This window comes from Mobula birostris, chromosome 1, assembly GCF_030028105.1.
Source record: "Mobula birostris isolate sMobBir1 chromosome 1, sMobBir1.hap1, whole genome shotgun sequence".
NCBI classification, from domain to species: Eukaryota; Metazoa; Chordata; class Chondrichthyes; order Myliobatiformes; family Myliobatidae; genus Mobula; species Mobula birostris.
The window spans coordinates 146,517,596-146,536,711 of NC_092370.1; the positions used below are offsets into that span (position 1 = coordinate 146,517,596).

General features: G+C 41.6%; 1 protein-coding gene across 5 annotated transcripts in view; it reads right to left on the minus strand.

Moving 5' to 3' along the window:
* Positions 1–1,092: 1,092 nt before the first annotated feature.
* zfpm2a (zinc finger protein, FOG family member 2a) overlaps positions 1,093–19,116 on the minus strand; it is a 1,013,454-nt gene continuing 995,430 nt past the window's right edge. For all 5 annotated transcript variants that reach the window (XM_072263394.1, XM_072263386.1, XM_072263377.1 and 2 more), the window contains one exon: positions 1,093–4,550. In XM_072263394.1, the coding sequence (XP_072119495.1) occupies positions 2,032–4,550 (2,519 nt within the window). In that variant the 3' untranslated portion in view covers positions 1,093–2,031. The remainder of the gene's footprint in view (positions 4,551–19,116) is intronic.

The window sequence follows — 19,116 nt, forward strand, 5'->3', positions numbered from 1 at the left end:
TCTCCAGCCAATAGCACCTTCTCTTTAAGAGGTGCAGGTAATGTTTTTTATCCCAACTAATTTTGTGCTGGTAAGGTGGAAAACCTTTGTGTGGGCACGTGGGCAAGTGCTTAAGGCATTGGACTAGCGACCTGCAGGTAAGCTCCCAGCCGAGGCAACGTGTTGTGTCCTTGAGCAAGGCGCTTAATTACACGTTGCTCTGCGACGACACTGGTACCAAGCTGTATGGGTCCTAGTGCCCTTCCCTTGGACAACATTGGTGACGTGGAGAGGGGAGACTTGCAGCATGGGCAGCTGCTGGTCTTCCATACAACCTTGCCCAGGCCTGCGCCCTGGAGAGTGAAGACTTTCCAGGCGCAGATCCATGGTCTCGCAAGACTAACGGATGCCTAGAAGATGGAAGATTGGATCCCACAGGTGTATGCTAACTCAAACAATGAAGCTAGCACTGTTTGTTGAGTGAGTATTGTCTAAGCCTCATAGTAGGTTAAACCGGCATGGATTTCCAACAAACTCCAACATCAAAAGATTTATTTATTTCCTTTATCCTGTGAAATTTTTGAAGATTTATCTTCTACAAGGGAGATAACATCTTTCTCATTATTTACTTTGGATAGGATAGTAGTAATCCTTGCAGCAACACTAAACATAGCTGAAAAGTACTGTAATTCGTTTGTCTTTTTTACTTCAATATTTTTTTGTATCAGTTGAAAATCAACTTGTTGACTGTAAATGTTCATCGGGGCCACAAATATAGACTAGCCGTGCACTGCTTGACATGAGATAATGACAGTGACAGAACAGGATCTACAACTTTTACCTCAGCACAGCCAAATAATCATATCCTATCATCAGGGAAACTGCCCAGTGTCTGCATCATATTTCATAACACTTCAAAAGAAACTTGCTGGGTGTTGGAAAGAGAATTTCCAATCTCAGCTCTTGCAGATCAATCTTGGAGATGGTTACCACGTGCTGATTAAAAATGTCACCTCATAAGCAACAAAAATGCAATCTTAGCTTTCTTGCTTTATGGAATTTTTATTCCATACATATACATGCATAGTAACAACATTGTTGAGAAATAATTTCTATCAGAAGTAGAACAATATTCATTTTATCACCAGTTGCAGCATTGGTACTCTTATTCAGATTTCATTGCCCCAAAATGATTTTTGTAATAGCAACTGCAACTATTAATTATAGTTCCAATAAAATACAGCAGAAAGGTTTCAACCACTGTTCAATACTGCTTCCAGTAACGTTGTTCATATTAAATTTTGCATTTTACAGCAAATGTTTCAAAAGTGAGACAAAAGCGTCAGCAAAAGAAAATACAGTACAGGTACAAGAATGTTAACAACTTCAATAAAACATACATACCTCAGTTTAAGAAAGTGGATAGGAACAAACTGCTACATATTTTTCATCTTAAGCAAAGCCTACTGATTACTGTATATGCTGTTATATAAGCTGCAATTTAGGACTGAAAATGTTATATTAAATATCAAATTAAATCTGAATACCTCTTTAAGTCCTTCATATATTCTGGGGTTTGCAGTCTCAAAATAAAACAACTTATATCCTGGCACATACAGGAAAATTGCAACAAATACAGGGATATTCGAATACACAAGTGCTTTACCTCACCAGTTTACCTACAAATGCTGTCTCTATGTATGTGACTCATACTCTCTCTACAGTGCACAAGAATAACTATACAATGTTCAAAACAATTTCAGTATAAACTTCAAATAAAATTGAAATTTAACTACAGCTATGAATACTGCTTGGAAAATAAATTAATTCCGGTGAAAATAGTACTGGCATTTCACATTAATATCAAGACTTATGAACTGCATTATGAAATGACAGACTAGCCTCAATCTATTGAACTAAACAGCCATCCCTTGATTGTCCTGGTGTAAATTGTTCTGATGTAAATCAAGCAGCATTTTTTAAATTCTTTTCACATTTTTATACAAAGTGTGCATGACCAACACTATACTACAAACAAGTGCAGTGCAGCTTTCATTTGACATGTTCTGCAGCATGTGATGAGCAGTAGAACTTCTTGTGGGTTATAAAGTTAGACAAGTTACTAAATTGAATGTCACACAGGCGGCAGTATTTCCCGCTGTTTGTTGACTGCACAGAACCACCTACGTTTTTTGGAGTATGAACCGATTGCTCTTCTAACACTTTAGCTGTGGATGGTGGGTTTTCATGTGGAATTACGGGAGACTCAGATACCCAAGAAGGAGATTTGTGGCCATCTGCTTGCTGGGTACTCTGAGATAAAGTATCCTGGTGTGGGTTGCTTGAGAACGATCTTTCATCCGGTTTTATCCCCCCATTGACTGCCGTCATTCCCCTGCTCTTAGGTATCAAGGGAGCAGGTTCTTTCATCTGTGATGAGCACCCATTGGAAACGGGCTGGTCTTCAGGAAGATCACTTCTGTCTCGTGTGGCTTGCACCAGCTCATCTATTTCACTTCGAATGAAAACAGCTCCTGAGATGTAGTCAATTGGCTTAATCCAATAATATGGAGATAATTGCTCACTCCCTGTCATCTTTTTGATTGCTCCAGGGTAAAGGCAGTGTGGATAGACCACACTCTTGTTTTCTTCTTTAGCAGAAGTGAGCTGAGCTGCCTCACTGAAGGTTTTCAGACCATAGAGGGTTCCCAACTGCGGGGGTAACATATTTCCATTTGGGGAGACCAGTTTTGAATTTTCATTTTTCTCACACTTCACTGTATTTCTTTCATTGCTGACTTCAGGGCTGACCGTTTCCATTTTCATTAAAGCACTTTCCTTCTGCAACTCATGAAACTTCGACTGCTCTAAATGACCTGCTTCTGCACGAGAGACACTCATACCTGGGCAAAAATTTTGCTTGTGTGCAAGGTAACTCTCTACTTTGTTAAAACTAATCTTGCACACTGTACATTCATGGTAGTCCAGAAGTCTCTTAGGAGAACAGCTTGCCTTCTCGGTTTGAGGTGAACACTTTTTGCTTAAATCCATGGGGAGATCTAGGTCCATACTAGCAACAACAGACTGCGTTGCACCACACTTAGCAGAAGTAAGGGTTCTAGTTCCCGGGATGGAGGGTTCCATTTGTTTTCCAAGAAACATTTCACACCGCCGGTGGGAGTTCTCAGCTAGATTTTCCAGTGATTCCTGAGAAGATGTTCCAGGGCTACCCATGGCTGACACGCTGAAAAAAGCTTGCTGGACCATCTGTGATCTTTGCTCCTGCTCCGGGTGTGACATCTCATACATCTTCCGCCGTTTGCGGCTGCGTATGGTCCTTTGCATCGCTGGTACTTTGTTTGCTGCCATTCGCTTCATCGGCGGATCATGTCGTGAGGCGCAGTAGTACTGCTTATGCACGGCGTACGTTTCATGCCTGCTAAAAGTTATATTACAGGCTTCACATGTAGTCTTATTTGGATCATTAGCTGCATCCAATACGGGAGTGCTGGGATTCTTCACATCTTTTAGTTTTCCATCATATTGTTCATCATTGCTGCTGGCTGATGGTTCCTTCTTCAACTGCATGCAATGATCTTTCTCTGAGCTTTTCCCATCAGACCCTGCTACATCCAGGACTACAGAGGAGTTGATATTGGTTGACTGAAGAAGTGGATTTTCTGGATTGGGTGCGTTACAAACAGCGCTGTGAATGCTAATAGGGCTGGGTCCACTGCCGGGACTTATTGCCTCTGGCATCTTCTCATTAGTGCTGGCAAAGTCCGGCGACTTGACTACATGCTGCCATCGTGTACTACAGTAATGTTTCTTGTGGATCAAATAATTATCCAAGTTATTGAATGTAATATTGCATTCAAAGCAAATGGCCCCCTTTGGTACAAGTGGACTGTAAATAACAGGTGGGTAGTTGCTTCCGCCTTGTCTTAATCTGCGGTGCACCAGTTCAGACATTTTAGCTAAGATCTCTGAAGCTTGAGGAACCATGGATATATCCTGGGAGAGAGCAAACTGAGACAGAAAGGGGCCCATTGGGACAGTGGATCCTATGTTAGGTTGAATTGGAGAGGAAGCGAGTCGCGGGCTGGATGGCTCTGATTTGATTCTGGCAAAAGGAAAATTCTGTCTGTTTCCTGCTGGCTGGGCTTCAATCTTCTGATGTGTTACACCCGTCTGTGCATTTTTCTCTATCTTTTCTCCCTCAGTGTCAGAGCACATTTCCTTACTCTGGCTGACCCCTGGGTTCGACGGAACTTCCTGCCTGCTTGCTGTGTCTGCTGCTATCAACTGGAAGCTGTCCTCATTGTCGAGAGGCAAGTGTTCATTTTCACTTTCCCTTTGCAGCTTCCTGCTCTGACTGTGATGAAGCTCCTGGTGTTGCAGAAGCTTCCTGTGGCTTTGGAAACCAAAGTGGCAATGATTGCACTTGAAGGCAGCTGGTGTGAGGTGAGTGAGTACGTGGTGTTGGAAGCTCAGCACATTGTCTGTCATGTACTCACAGATGGTACACTTCAGGCTGGCACCAGCAGAAAGACAATCTTCAAATTTCAGACCTGTACAGAGAGAAAACAGTTTCACTTTTGTGTTTCCATTAGTTTGATAACAGTTTGGCAACAGAAATCTGTTTTCTATTTTAATCCATTCTTACTAACTTCCATTGAATTTGGTTTTACAATACTTGAAAAAATAATTTATACTATACTAGTTATGTATATCATTTAGTAGATAAAGTGCATGAAAGCATGGTCTTTTACAGAACTATGAACAGAAAGGTTATTAAAGAGAATAAATATTGCTGAAAGAATGCAGATTTAAAGAGGCTAAAAATAACTTTGGCAATTTTATTAGTTAAACTTTTTAGATGATTTTTCTTTGTCCACTATTATAACACAATGGAATAAAATTTTCAAAATAAATGAGTTAATACCACTACTTAAACAGCAAGTAACACAATGTCAAACACATTGAACAATAATGTATTGAAATTCATACAATAATACTGCTTTTGGAAATTTCATTGCTACTGTACATCTCTGACAATCTTTAAAGTATTTTTAAACATTAAAAATACTTTAAAGTATACTTAAACATTAAACCATAAATAATGTAAGAGATTTGACACCTACTACTCTATACAATCATACCAGAATGGGTTTGTGTGACATACTAGAGGAAATAACCATTAAAATTCCCCTGAGCACAGTGTAGATCCTTCTGCAGGGCCAAAAAAATAAACTGCTTATGAAAATCTGCACTAACATGCACTTTATGGGGCAATCATGCTGACTGGTGCACATCTCCTGTACTTAAAGACATCTTAAAATATATCAGTGGCAACAGCTTTTGCCGCTGGCACACAATAACAATTTAATATAGAAACATAGAAAACCTACAGCACAATACAGACCCTTTGGCCCACAAAGTTGTGCCAAACATGTCCCTACCTTAGAAATTACTAGGCTTACCTATAGCTCTCTGTTTTTCTAAGCTCCATGTACCTATCCAAAAGTCTCTTAAAAGACCCTATCGTATCCTCCACCACCGTTGCCGGCAGCCCACCACTCACCACTCTCTGAGTAAAAACCTTACCCCTGACATCTCCTCTGTACCTACCCCCAGCACCTTAAACCTGTGTCCTCTTGTGGCAACTATTTCAGCCCTGGGAAAAAGCTTCTGACTATCCACATGATTAATGGCTCTCATTATCTTATACCCCTCTATCAGGTCACTTCTCATTCTCCTTCGCTCCAAGGAGAAAAGGCCAAGTTCACTCAACCTATTCTCATAAGGCATGCTTCCCAATCCAGGCAACATCCTTGTAAATCTCCTCTGCACCCTTTCTATGGCTTCCACATCCTTCCTGTAGTGAGGCGACCAGAACTGAGCACAGTACTTCAAGTGGGGTCTGACCAGTGTCCTGTATAGCTGCAACATTACCTCTCGGCTCCTAAATTCAATTCCATGATTGATGAAGGCCGATACACAGTATGCCCTCTTAACCAAAGAGTCAACCTGCACAGCTGCTTTGAGTATCCTGTGGACTCGGACCCCAAGATCCCTCTGATCCTCCACACTGCCAAGAGTCTTAACATTAATAGAATATTCTGCCATCATATTTGACCTATCAAAATGAACCACTTCACACTTATCTGGATTGAACTCCATCAGCCCAGTTTTGCATCTTATCAATGTCCCGCTGTAACCACTGACAGCCGTCCACACTATCCACAACACCTCCAACCTTTGTGTCATCAGCAAACTTACTAACCCATCCCTCCACTTCCTCATCCAGGTCATTTATAAAAATCACAAAGAGTAAGGGTCCCAGAACAGTTCTCTGAGGCACTCCACTGGTGACCGACCTCCATGCAGAATATGACCCGTCTACAACCACTCTTTGCCTTCTGTGGGCAAGCCAGTTCTGGATGCACAAAGCAATGTCCCCTTGGATCCCATGCCTCTTTACTTTCTCAATAAGCCTTGCATAGGGTACCTTATCAAATGTCTTGCTGAAATCCATATACACTACATCTACTGCTCTTCCTTCATCAATGTGTTTAGTCACATCCTCGAAAAATTCAATCAGGCTCGTAAGGCATGACCTGCCCTTGACAAAGCTACTCCTAATCATAATATTATATCTCTCCAAATGTCATAAGTCCTGCCTCTCAGGATCTTCTCCATCAACTTACCAACCACTGAGGTAAGGCTCACTGGTCTATAATTTCCAGGGCTATCTCTACTCCCTTTCTCGAATAAAGGAACTACATTTGCAACCCTCCAATCCTCCTGAACCTCTCTCGTTCCCATTGATGATCACCGCCAGAGGCTCAGAAATCTCCTCCCTTGCCTCCCACAGTAGCCTGGGGTACATTTCATCCGGTCCCAGCGGCTTATCCAACCTGATGCTTTCCAAAAGCTCCAGCACATCCTCTTTCTTAATGTTCAAGCTTTTCAGCCTGTAAAGGAACTGCATGCAACAGTTGAAACTAACACACATCAGGCCTGCACCTTTTAAAGGGGGAAGTGAGTACTGAATCAAGCAATGACTAAAGTCCTTTTTAAACATAGATTTCACACATTGGTACAACCACCATTTACTATCCATCCTCAATTACCCTGAAATGAGTGTTGCATCAGGGAGCAGGTAAAAATAAAGCAGATTACTGAATCTGGAGGGACATGTAGGCGAGATAAAGTAATAATGACAGATTTCTGTTGGAGGGCTATGGGTAAGCCTAGGTAGTTCTATGGTAAGGACATGTTCGGCACAGCTTTGTGGGCTGAAGGGCCTGTATTGTGCTCAAACATGAGGAAATCTGCAGACGCTGGAATTTCAAGCAACACACATAAAAATTACTGGTGAACACAGCAGGCCAGGCAGCATCTATAGGAAGAGGTACAGTCGATGTTTAGGGCCGAGACCCTTCGTCAGGACTGACGAAGGGTCTCAGCTCTAAACGTCGACTGTACCTCTTCTTATAGATGCTGCCTGGCCTGCTGTATTGTGCTGTAGGTTTTCTATGTTTCTATGAAACTAATTGAAAGAAAAACACAACTGGTGTGAAGGTATCTACTTCGTTTTACTATTTAGCAAGGTGCGCACATATAACACGCTGGCGTAATGACGTCTTACATTCACGTACTTCTTAAATATCATCTGTGATAATTATACTGTATAAACAAACAAGAATGCTTAATCAAACAAAGTATTTAAAATATGCTGTAAATAATATTAACTACACGACCCTCCTCCCGGCTTAGCAAAAAGCTCCAACTCAATATAGAATGAACCTCAACTATATATGTAGGACACCATATACAAACATCCACAGCATAGTAAGTTTTAAATTATCCCAATCAAGCTTGAAGATTTAATCGCTATGGAGGATTTCTTACTCGTGTGGAAAAATATATTTCCTGATAACCCCACTACTTGGCAGGTAACAGTCTTAGGTTCTGGGATGGCAGGAAGTGGCTCTGACTGCTCTGGACACCTTTCTTCTCTGATAATTAACTCTGTTCTCCTCAACTGATTGATGTGTGACACAATTCAAATGACGTCTGACACAATCTCCGCTGTGCAGGAGAGTGGTCCAGTTCTGTCCTTAATCTTTCCAAGTAGCAACTTTTGATCACCTGTGCAGTCCCTCGCAAGGACTGCTTGTCCAGGAGCGAAACATTGAATCTCCTTGTTTGAGGAGCTTTCAATTTGTCTCAGCTGTTTGTCCTTCATGCCTCTTCTGAGATTCAGCTTGAAGAGATCTAATTGTGAATGCAAGGAATGACCCAGGAACAGCATATCTGTGAGTCATTGGTTGTGGAGTGTACTGCATTGTGATATGCACGGAGGAAATTGGCAAGCTTCTGACTCAGTGCCAGTGTAGTACGCTCTGCTGACATTGTTCACAGTGCAATTTTTAGACTCTGGACAAACCTTTCCGCCAAGCCACCTGTAGTTGGGTGGTACGGTGCAGATGTAATATGACTTATTTAATTCATTTTCAGAGATGACAGAAACTGTTCTGCAACAAACTGTGGTCCATTGTCACTGACTAATTGTTCTGAAACACCAGTCCTTGAGAAAACATTTCTCAACACTTCAATACTGTGCGAGGCTGTACTGGAGGCTATTGGGAAAACTTCTGGCCACTTTGTAACTGCATCCATGAATGGTCCAGCAAAATCCACATGATTCCTTTGCTAGAGCAATGCAGATCATTCCCAAGGATGGAGAGGGGCTGCTCCTGGCATCTTCTGGATGTGTTGGCATCCCAAACAGTGCTCGGCAAGCTACGTGATCTGCTGATTTATCCCAAACTACCAGTTAAAACATCGAGATAATGCTTTCATTTTGACCACGCATGTAGCTCCTCCAACACTTTAGCTCTCAGCCTGCATGGTACAACATCTCTCAATCCCCACATAAGGCAACTCCTTGTCAAGGGCAAGTTCATACAGACACTGGTAAAAATGGGGAAACTGAAATTTCTGCATACATTCCAGCTATTTTGGATTGCCATGTACATCTGAGAGAGTGTGAAGTATTTTCTGCTTTCTCTTTGGATCATCTCTGCCGTAACAGACATTTTCGATTTGTATTAAGGAGGAGTCAAGAGGAGTGTCGTCTTTTGGAAATTTTTCAGGTACAGTATTTCCTTTACCAAGGGTAAATGGGACAATACATCAGTATTTCCATGTTTAGTCATCCTCTTGAATTCGATCTTGTAATTTTGTCCTCGAAGAACCAGAGTCCATTTCTGCATTCGTGCTGCTGCTGTTAGTGGAACACCCTTCTGTGGATTGAAAATGGACACCAGTGGTTGATGATCAGTAATGAGGGTAAACTCTCTCACATATAAGTAATGGTTGAAATGTTTTACACCCCAAACTAGACTTAAGGACTTTCTGTCAATCTGTGTGTAAATTTTCTCTGCAGTGGTAAGGAATTCGATAAAAAGGCTATGGGACATTCACTTCCATCACTCATAACATGTGACATGACTGTCACAGGTTAGCTTCACTGGACGATGTGGATCATAATGTGAGTAGTGTCTCATGTTATCATTTGCTTTGTCTTTTGGAAAGCCACTTCACACTGCTTCATCATTGCCATTTCTCCCCGATGTGCAGTAACAAATTGATGGGGTGCAGCACAGCATCCAGGTTTGGCAGGGTGTAGTATATATTGGCACGTATGGCATAGTGAATGACAGATCTTAGAAAGGACCACAACTGTGACAGGTCCTTTAGATCTGGGCCAACCACCACTGCTTGTATTTTCCCAGCTCACTTGTGTAATCCTTGTGTCAATGGTGTGGCCACACAGTGCTCTGAGTCCAAAATCCTATAATCTTTTTAACACCGTCTTGAGATTCTGAAGATGTCCCCTGTCATCCTTACCAAAAACAATGACGTCGTCTAGATAACACTGAGTGTAACACAGCCTGGCAGCACCTGGCCTGCAGATTTCTGCCAGAGTGCAGGTGCAGGTGCAGATGCTACTTCAAAAATAAGGCTATTATAGCAATAAGGCTCTTTGTGAGTGTTTATGTTGAGAAACACTTTAGACTCTCCTTCCATCTCCATTTGCAGGTCTCAGCTAAGTCCACTTTGCTGAAATGCTTCATTCCAGAAAGGTTTGTAAAGATATCCTCAATCCTGGGCAGAAGGTATTGATCTACTTTCAGTACTAGATTGACAGTGACCTTAAAATCACCAAAGATATTGACAAACCCATCTTTTTTTGGCTACTGGGACCACTGGCTTTGCCTATGGTCTCCACTCAACCTTGCCAAGAAATATTTCAGCCTCCATGTGATCTAGGTCACTGGCTACTTTATCACAGTCGGTACAAGGAGCCAGACAGGCTTTGTAAAACTTGGCTGTGGTATTTTCATTTTAACACTATTTTACCCTTGATATGTTTGAGTTCTCCAATCTCATCCTTGAACACTGCTGTGGTATCATCCAGTACCTTTCTTAATTTGCTTTCAGTTAACTATTACAGGGGATGTCACATATAAATGGTGGATGGATCTCTGATCAAGTTGCAGTTGTCACAGTCACTCACGGCCCCACAAAACTGGCTCTCCTATTTTTATTACATACAAGCTCAATGTGGCTTGTTGGTTGTTGCTACAAATTCACTGTTTCAAATGTCATTCCCAAAGGAGTTACCTTTTCTCTAGTATAAGTTCTTAGTTGGATATCTGAGGGCTTCATTTTGATATCTTTAAAATGCCATTCAAACTCATTTTGTGGAATGATTGAAACAACTGAGCCAATGTCCAATTCCATTTTAATTAATTTGCCATTCACTTTGGGTGTAAGTGTAAGCCATATTGCTTGTCTATTGTTAGTTTTCACATTATACATCTCTAGGCTCCTCAGTCCTGAGTCACTCACATAATTATCAGATTTTTTTATCAACAGCATGCAGATTAGTGCTCTGTTTGAAACTGCAACATAACTTTTTATCTTCCCTCTGCAGTCCATTTATTTTTGTCTGCCTGACATGCTCTTTGTATGTGTCCTACTTTATGGAATTTTCTGCAAGTTTTGCCTTTAATCCTGCATTGGTCGTGAGTATGTTGAATCCCTGCCACAATTTTGTTTGGCCAGCCAGGTTTCTGTTTAGGCATTGGGATTTCATTCACGCTCACTTCATTCCTGACTGCAACTCAATTGGGTCTCTGATTGCCATTTTCATTGAAACAGTGATTTCAACTGCCCTCTTAAATGTGAGTTGTGCTTCAGATTGGAGCCGTATCTTAACGTTTTGAAAGATTTCACAAAATAAATGATCTTTCAGTGCATCACTGAAATGACAATACTCAGAAAACTTCCTCAATTCTGCCACAGACATTGAAGTAGGCTCCCCTTCCTCTTGATTCCACTTATGAAACCTGAAATTCTGTAATCAACAATGATTTTCGTTCTAAATAATCCTGCATTAAATTCAGGATATCAGCAAAGCTCATTTTGGCTGGTTTAGTTGGAGCAGTTAAACTTCTAAGAACACAGTATTCTTTTCCACCAATTAAACTCAGTAACACTGGTGTTCACTTTTCTTCGGCTACTTCATTTGCTTAATTCATTCAATATACATAATCCAGTTACCTGTTGTGCAATGAAACTTATGTATTTTTCTAATACAGCCAGCTATTTCTGCTTTTTAAAAAATGATTATTACCACATGGTACTCACTGTTTATGAACCTGTGGCTATACCTGTTACTTGTTAACTTAGTTTGTTTTCTGGCTTTTTAAAAATTCAACTGTCTCTTTTTCCTCCTTTCTGAAGAAAAAAGGACGTGCTGTGTTTCAACAGGTCAGTGGTCATCTCAGGTTTGTTTTACAACTACCTCATTGAACTGTTGTGTTTTGTAACTCCAAAAACTAATCGAATAAAAAAACACAAGAGCCAGCAGATACTCGTGTACTTAGTTTCACTTTAATGAAGTACTTGGTGGCGCAATGACATATGTCATTCATGTACTCCTTGCATATTATCCATAAAGAATTATGTAAACATACACAATCAAACAACACACTTACAATAGTACTCAAGTGTTACTGAAATATTAAACAGACTACAAATTCCTTCACTGAAGCCCAAAGTTAATTTATTATCGAAGTATGTACGGATATGTCACCATGTAGTACCCAGAGATACATTTTCTTGCAGACATTTACAGTAGATACAAAGAAACACAAAAAAAAACAAAACTACACACCAAATTGGACAAACAACGGGCAAAAGAAGACAAACTGTGCAAATACAAAAAAAATTAAAAATAAATAGTTAATAAATAATATTGAGAATGTGAGTTGTAGAGCCCTTGAAAGTGAGTCCATTGATTGTGGAATCAGTTCAGTGTTGAAGTGAGTGAAGTTATCCATGCTGGTTCAGAAGACTGATGGTTGAAGGTTAAAGCTGTTCCTGAATCTGGTGGTGTGGGACCAAAGGCTTCTGAATCTCCTTTCTGATGGCAGCAATAATAAAGCATGGCTTGGATGGTGGGGGTCTTCGATGATGGATGCTGCTTTCTTGTGGTATTGCTCCTTGTAGATGTGCTTAGTGATGAGCAGGCTTTTTCTTGTATAGCCAGATTTTTTTTTACAATAATTTCAGTCAGTACAACTGACATCTTTGTTTTTATGCCATATTAATTACTTCAATATAAACTTTTGTGTCCAACATTGTCCAGATTGTTGGACTCCCTTGCTAATGGATATCTCATACCACTTCTGCAACTATTCAATCACAGCTGATGTCTCATAAATGGACACTATCATTCTCCCCTCTCTTGCAGGAGAGGGCACAGTTTTAAGGTGCTTGGAAGTAAGTACAGAGGAGATGTCGGGTAAGTTTTTTACACAGAGAGTGGTGAGTGTGTGGAATGGGCTGCCAGTGACGGTGGAGGAGGCGGATACGATAAGGTATTTTATGAGACTCCTGGATAGGTACATGGAGCTAGAAAAATAGAGGGCTAAGGCTAACCCTAGGTAATTTCTAAGTAAGTACATGTTCGGCACAGCATTGTGGACCGAAGGGCCTGTATTGTGCTGTAGGTTTTCTATGTTTCTATGAGATGGTTGGACCTGTGTCAGGGAAAACTGCACTCTATGGTTCACTAGTCATGTGTGCTGCAGTCAGGCTGGGGAATAGCACAGCTCTGTACTAGCTCCTAAAGGTCAAAAAACAACATGTACACCAGTTCTGCTTGATGACTGATAGTAACTGTGTCAGAAAAGACTAATCGGCCTGGCCTGGCTGAAATCCTTATGAGGGAAACTGAAAGATTGATGGGGTGGGGTTGGTGTCACATTGTAAGGTTGAAAGTGACTTCATGTAGAACTTGGAAGTTGATCCTTCTAGTAAAGAATAGGTGCATATCAACAATTTTAAAGAATGTGCTTGGCATAATGTGCAAAACTTAGAACCATCATTTCAACATGGGCAGAAAACACATGAGTGATACACTAGATGATACTAGAAAGTATGATACTAGAAAGGCAGGTGGGGCAGGCACGATGGTCATGGACTGTTGTAGGGTTTGGATACACAGAAATGTTTGAGATGCTGATTCACTTTGTTCTGGTTTTCATGGTTTATCTCAAGCAATAATGAGATGATACCCCAAAACCTAACAGTGATGTCATCCCAAGTTTACAACCCAGGGATGTACGATTAGGTTTTGGGGTTTACTATATTTTTAACCCCCACAGAAACTCATCAGAGAGCAATGCATCAATATGTGTTCAAATTCACCTTGTAGAAGATTTTGGCAGATAAGCTGCCAAACATCCATTTGCGTTTCCATCTACACCCAAAATTGCTCAGTTTCTCTAACAATAGCTTTCCAGAGGTCATACCTAGACTTCTTGTAGGTCTCTGGATTGCCAGTCTTCCACGTCACAGACTACAAATTGGGCTCATGTAGGGTATGGGAAGATTTAATTTGTTTTTGTGGACGTACACTTGGTCATACAGGTCTTGATGAAATCAGTGACAATCATGGCAGATTTGTTTAATCTGTCCATACTGTACTAGATGGCATGGTAGCGTAGTGCATATAGTGCAGGTGACTTGGGTTCAATTCCTGCTGCTCTCTGTAAGGAGTTTGTACCTTCTTCCCATGACCGTGTGAGTGTCATCCAAGTGCTCTAGTTTCCAAAGATGTATGAGTTAGTAGGTTAATTGGGCACATGGGTGAAATAATTGAGCGAAAGAAGCTTGTTGGGCTGGAAGGGCACGTTACTATGCCATATTGTTAAATCTCTAAACTCTCTAAATCCCTGAATATGGTCACACCATCAGGTTCTGCAACAGTTATTACCACTCAACCATCAAGCTCTTGAAACAAAGGGGATAACTTCACTTGCCCCATCATTGAAATGTTCCCACAACCAATGGACTCACTTTCAAGGACTCTTTATCTCACTTCTTGAAACTTATTGCTTATTTTTTTATTATTTCCTTCATTTTGTACTTGCACAGTTTGTTGTCTTCTGCACACTGGTTGAACACCCAAGTTGAGTGGTCTTCCATTGATTCTGAAATGGTTATTTATTATTCTATAGATTTATTGAGTATGCCTGCAACAAAATGAATCTCAGGGTCGTTAATGGTGACATATATGTGCTTTGATAATAAATTTACCTTGAACGTTGATCTTTGGTGCAGTTCACCGACTCAAGGCAATCCTGTATATGCTCCTCTGCCTGTACGCAGGAAGTAGAAGCATGGTCAGCTGTCCAGATTTGCCGAGGTGTGCAGACAGGATGGCTCAGCAGGCCACCTGATGGTGGTGTGACAGTTGCTGAGTATTGTGAGGCTTCTAGTTTTGCAGGTGACATTTAGGTCATAGTTTGGGAGAGGATACTTCACAATAGCCTGGTTGAGGCCCACGTGATGTCAGGGATGTTAATCACGGTACTCAGTTTCTGCAGTGTCAGATGGGGGCCTCCCTGCAGTGGGATATACAGAGTATTCGTGACACTGGTGAAGAACTCCCTTGGCAGGTGGTATGGATGACGCTTGACTGCCTGATGTTCCAGTGAGACTGAGACAGAGCAGCCACGTCCGAATATCATGATAAGTTAATTAAGAAGCAATTGCTGCTGCCTTTGGCTTCACCTGATGCCGTGGTCCAATCCATGGAATGAATGGTGAAACTTTCTGGCTGGAGTGCCAAGTCCTGAGAGCTGGGTGGGCCATATCTTTGTGAAACAGAATACATAGCAGTCCTTCATGTCCCTCTGGTCTTCAGTCTTACATCTTGTTTTCCAGTGCAAATTAACTAGGAAGTTGCTCGGAAGATTAGGTCTCAAGCCAAGACTTACCTGAAATTCTCCCCAGCAACCACATTTTCTAACAGGATGGAGGTCTCCCTAAAGTTTCCCGCTGCTGTAATCACTTTCTGGGTGTGGTGTGATCTGCAGAGTCTATCAGGTCTGCCTGGTAGTTGTAAATTCATTCAGGTGGGAATTTAGTTGCACAGATAGAATGACTTAAAGCATTGTTAGATCCTGCAACCATTATGGCTGAAGATTGTAGCTTTTAAAAGTAAACATGGAAATATTTTAGTGTTCCCTTCGGAGCTGCCTGCAAAACATCATCACTTTCCAGTGCTCTTTTTTGCAAAACCATCTTCTCAGTTGATGTTTCTTTGTTTTCTACAAAAACATGAATAAAGGCAACAAAAATCAAGAAGCAAACATTTCTCTGGAAACCCTGTTGCAAATACAATTTATGCAGCCTCAGAAAACACGTATCAATCAATTCTTGGTTAAACAAGGGAAAGATGGATAGAATTTGCTTTATTACACGGATGGCGCCAGCAAACAATGCGACCAACGGCGACATCCCGCAGACAGTTCACAAAACTACTTCTTTCAAGCATGATTCTACTGCTAAGCTGCATGTGGTTGGAAGCTGTGATTTACATTTTGGTGGTGTGTTTGGGCCCACTGAGTGATCTGGTACATTGCTGTTCTCGAGGGAGTTTGGTGAGGTTTGGAGTGGATTGTGTAGCCTGGAAGCCTAGCAGCCTGGAGACAGAGCGGGAACCCATGATTGACTCCATTGCTTTTCCTCGAATGAGGCCTTGAGCAAGGTTAAAGTCGATGAGGCCAAGAGAGGAGGACGGTTGGGTGTACGGCACAGTCTGCCTGTGTTTGACCAGACTTCCTCTCCCTCTCACTTGCTGTTGTTGGAGGAAAGTTCAGGAGTCTTGGGATGCACCTTGATCAGTGAGGCTGTGGACTGATTTTGGGAAACTCTGAGGTTCATGTTGTATGTATTTCTGGACACTGCTTCCTCTTCTTTTTGGCTGTTTTTCAGTGGTTTGATCAGGCGATTGATGCGGACAGGCGCATTTTGGTGAAGATTGCTTTGCTCTGCGGCCTGCAGTGGGCTAGCAGTGTGACACTGAACTGAACTAAACTGAATACTACTGGACTGCTGATTTGATATTTGACATTCTATGAGTTGTTCGCTTGCTTTTTGCCAGTTGCACAATGTTCTTTTATCGCGCGTTGTGTGCTTGATGTTTTTTTGAACAGGCTCCATGATGTTTCTTTGTTTCATGGCTGCCTGTGTAAGGACGAATCTCAGAGTTGTATACTGTATACATACTTTGATAATAAATGTATATTGAATAAATGTACTGTATGGTGACCACATTAAGTGGTGTAAAGCCTTTATAAACTCATAGATTTGAATAATTATCTCAGAAATATGAAAAGGTTGCATGACTTAGGGTGTCCATTTTGCCCAGTGAAGCTGTCCAGCTCAATGCATAATCAATCTACCTGTTCCCTTCCACCTCCTTATAGTCCTGCAGATTTTACCATTCAAATACTTATTACATTCCCTTTTAAATGTCATGACTAAATATGTCTTCCCTGTTCCCCTGACAGTGCATTCCTGGTTCTAGCCATTTCCGGTGTCCTCATATTTTCATTCTGTCTGCTCAGTCTAGTCCCTTCACAATGCCAAATGTCTCTGTTACATTTCCTTTCAGCCTTTTCTGTTCCAGGAAAATAACTTCAGCTTCTCCAATCTATCATGCATGTATGGATTAATTTTGGTAAAACTCTTTTTGCATCTTTCCTGAAGCTTGGCACTCAGAAAGGAATGCAGCACTTCAACTGTGGCAAAACCAGTATCCTGTGAAGATTCATCAAGAACCCTACCTCTACAGTTTGGTTTGAGTCCAGTATGATCATTTAGTCACTTTCTCAACCTGGCCTGACTCACATAACAAATAATTATATACTCGCAACTCAAGATCTCGTTATAGCTGGTGAGAGCAGGTGGATGGGAAAGGTAGAGGGTTGGAGAAGAAGGAATCTGATAGGAGAGGAGAGAGGAGAATGAGAAGGAGGAAGGGGCTCAGCGTGATAGGCAGGTGAGAAGAGGTAAAAGTAGGGAATAGAGGAAGGGGAAGAGGTGGGAATTTTTTTACTGGAAGGAGAAATCGATAATCATGCCATCAGGTTGGAGGCTACCCAGATGGAATATAAGGTGTCACTCCTTCACCCGGAGTGTGGGCTCATCTTTGCACAAGAGGAGGACATGGACTGGGAATGGGATTCAGAATTAACAGTGCTTGCGTCTTTGGAAACAGCTCTATTTCCACCTTTAATATCTTTATTTTACCCTTCCAGGGTTCTTTTGAAGACCCTGACCTGTAGTTACACGCAGGCTTCTGTTCTTTGCAAGAATGGGACCCGTCCTCGGGGTTCCATGACTGGCTATTATTCAACATGCCAAGGGTTTGGCCTGAGAGTCTTGATCATGTTTGGAAGCCTAAGATCTCAGGGCTCTGGAGGCAGGGGGATCGAGGGTCGGTGTCACGGCAGGAGACTTGTGTGTCGTCGGGTAGGCCAGAAAATCTTTCTCTGTGGGCCCGAAGACCCGAGGTCTTTGCGATCTTTGGACACAGAGCTCAAAAAAAGTGACGAAACAGACTTTTAACATTGTAAACCGCTAATATGTAACTGTTGTTATGTCTCCCACTTGCTGTGAAAATGGGGGACACCTCCCTCTCCCTTGCCAGGGAGAGAGAGAACCTGAGGTTTGTCGAATGTTGGATGAAATGAAAAGTTTTTGCAGTAACTTTGGTCTGTGTCTTTTCTGTTGCTTAGCACACGCTTGGGCTCAGTGATGGTACCAATGCGCTTTGTTTTTGCTGGTGGGGGGATTGGGGATCGTTGCTTTCTGCTGCTTACGTGCAGGAGGGGGAGGACTGGGCATTTATTCTTTGAGACACCGCTCTGTTTACGAAGAAAAAGCATTTCAGGATGTATATTGTATACATTTCTCTGACATTAAATTTGACCTTTGAACTTTTGAAAATGTTTCACCACTGGGAAGTTCTGGTTTTGGCAGAGGGAGCAGAGGTGTTCAACAAAGCTGTCCCTTAGTTTATGATGGGTCATACCAATGTAGAGGAGGCCTCATCGGGAGCATTGGACACAATAGGCGACCCCAGCAGCTTTGCAGGTGAAGTGTTGCCTCAGCTGGAAGAACTGTTTCGGGCAGTGAATTGAGGTGAGGGAGGAGGTGTATGGGCAGGTGTAGCATTGAGGCCATTTGCAGGGGTAAGTGCTGGAGGGAGGGACAAATGAACAAGGGAATCGTCAATTGTTTATTCATTTCCATAGGTAATCTGCTCATGGAGTCAGAAGGCATAGTTTTGAGCAATAAGTGGGGGGTTGGGTGAATTTAATGAAAATGCTTCAATGCAGTGTGAATAATGACTTATGACCTTATTAAAAACTGTTGAAAGTAGTTTCAAACAAGAGAGAATCTGCAGAAGCTGAAAATCCAAACAACACACATAAAATGCTGAATAAACTCAGCAGACCAGGCAGCATCTATGGAAGTTGAAGGTTTGAGATGAGACCCTTCATCAGGACATTGATAAAGTAGAATTTATCTAAGGCTCTGGAAAATTATCAATAATTCAAACTAGTAAAAGATGAATTCTATCAAACTAAATAAGAGCTTAATTTCAAGAAAGCATATTCAACTTTGGCTTTTTCCACAAAGCATGCAGACTCTGCACCTTTCCATGCTCAACATTTATGAAGCAACACTGTTAGT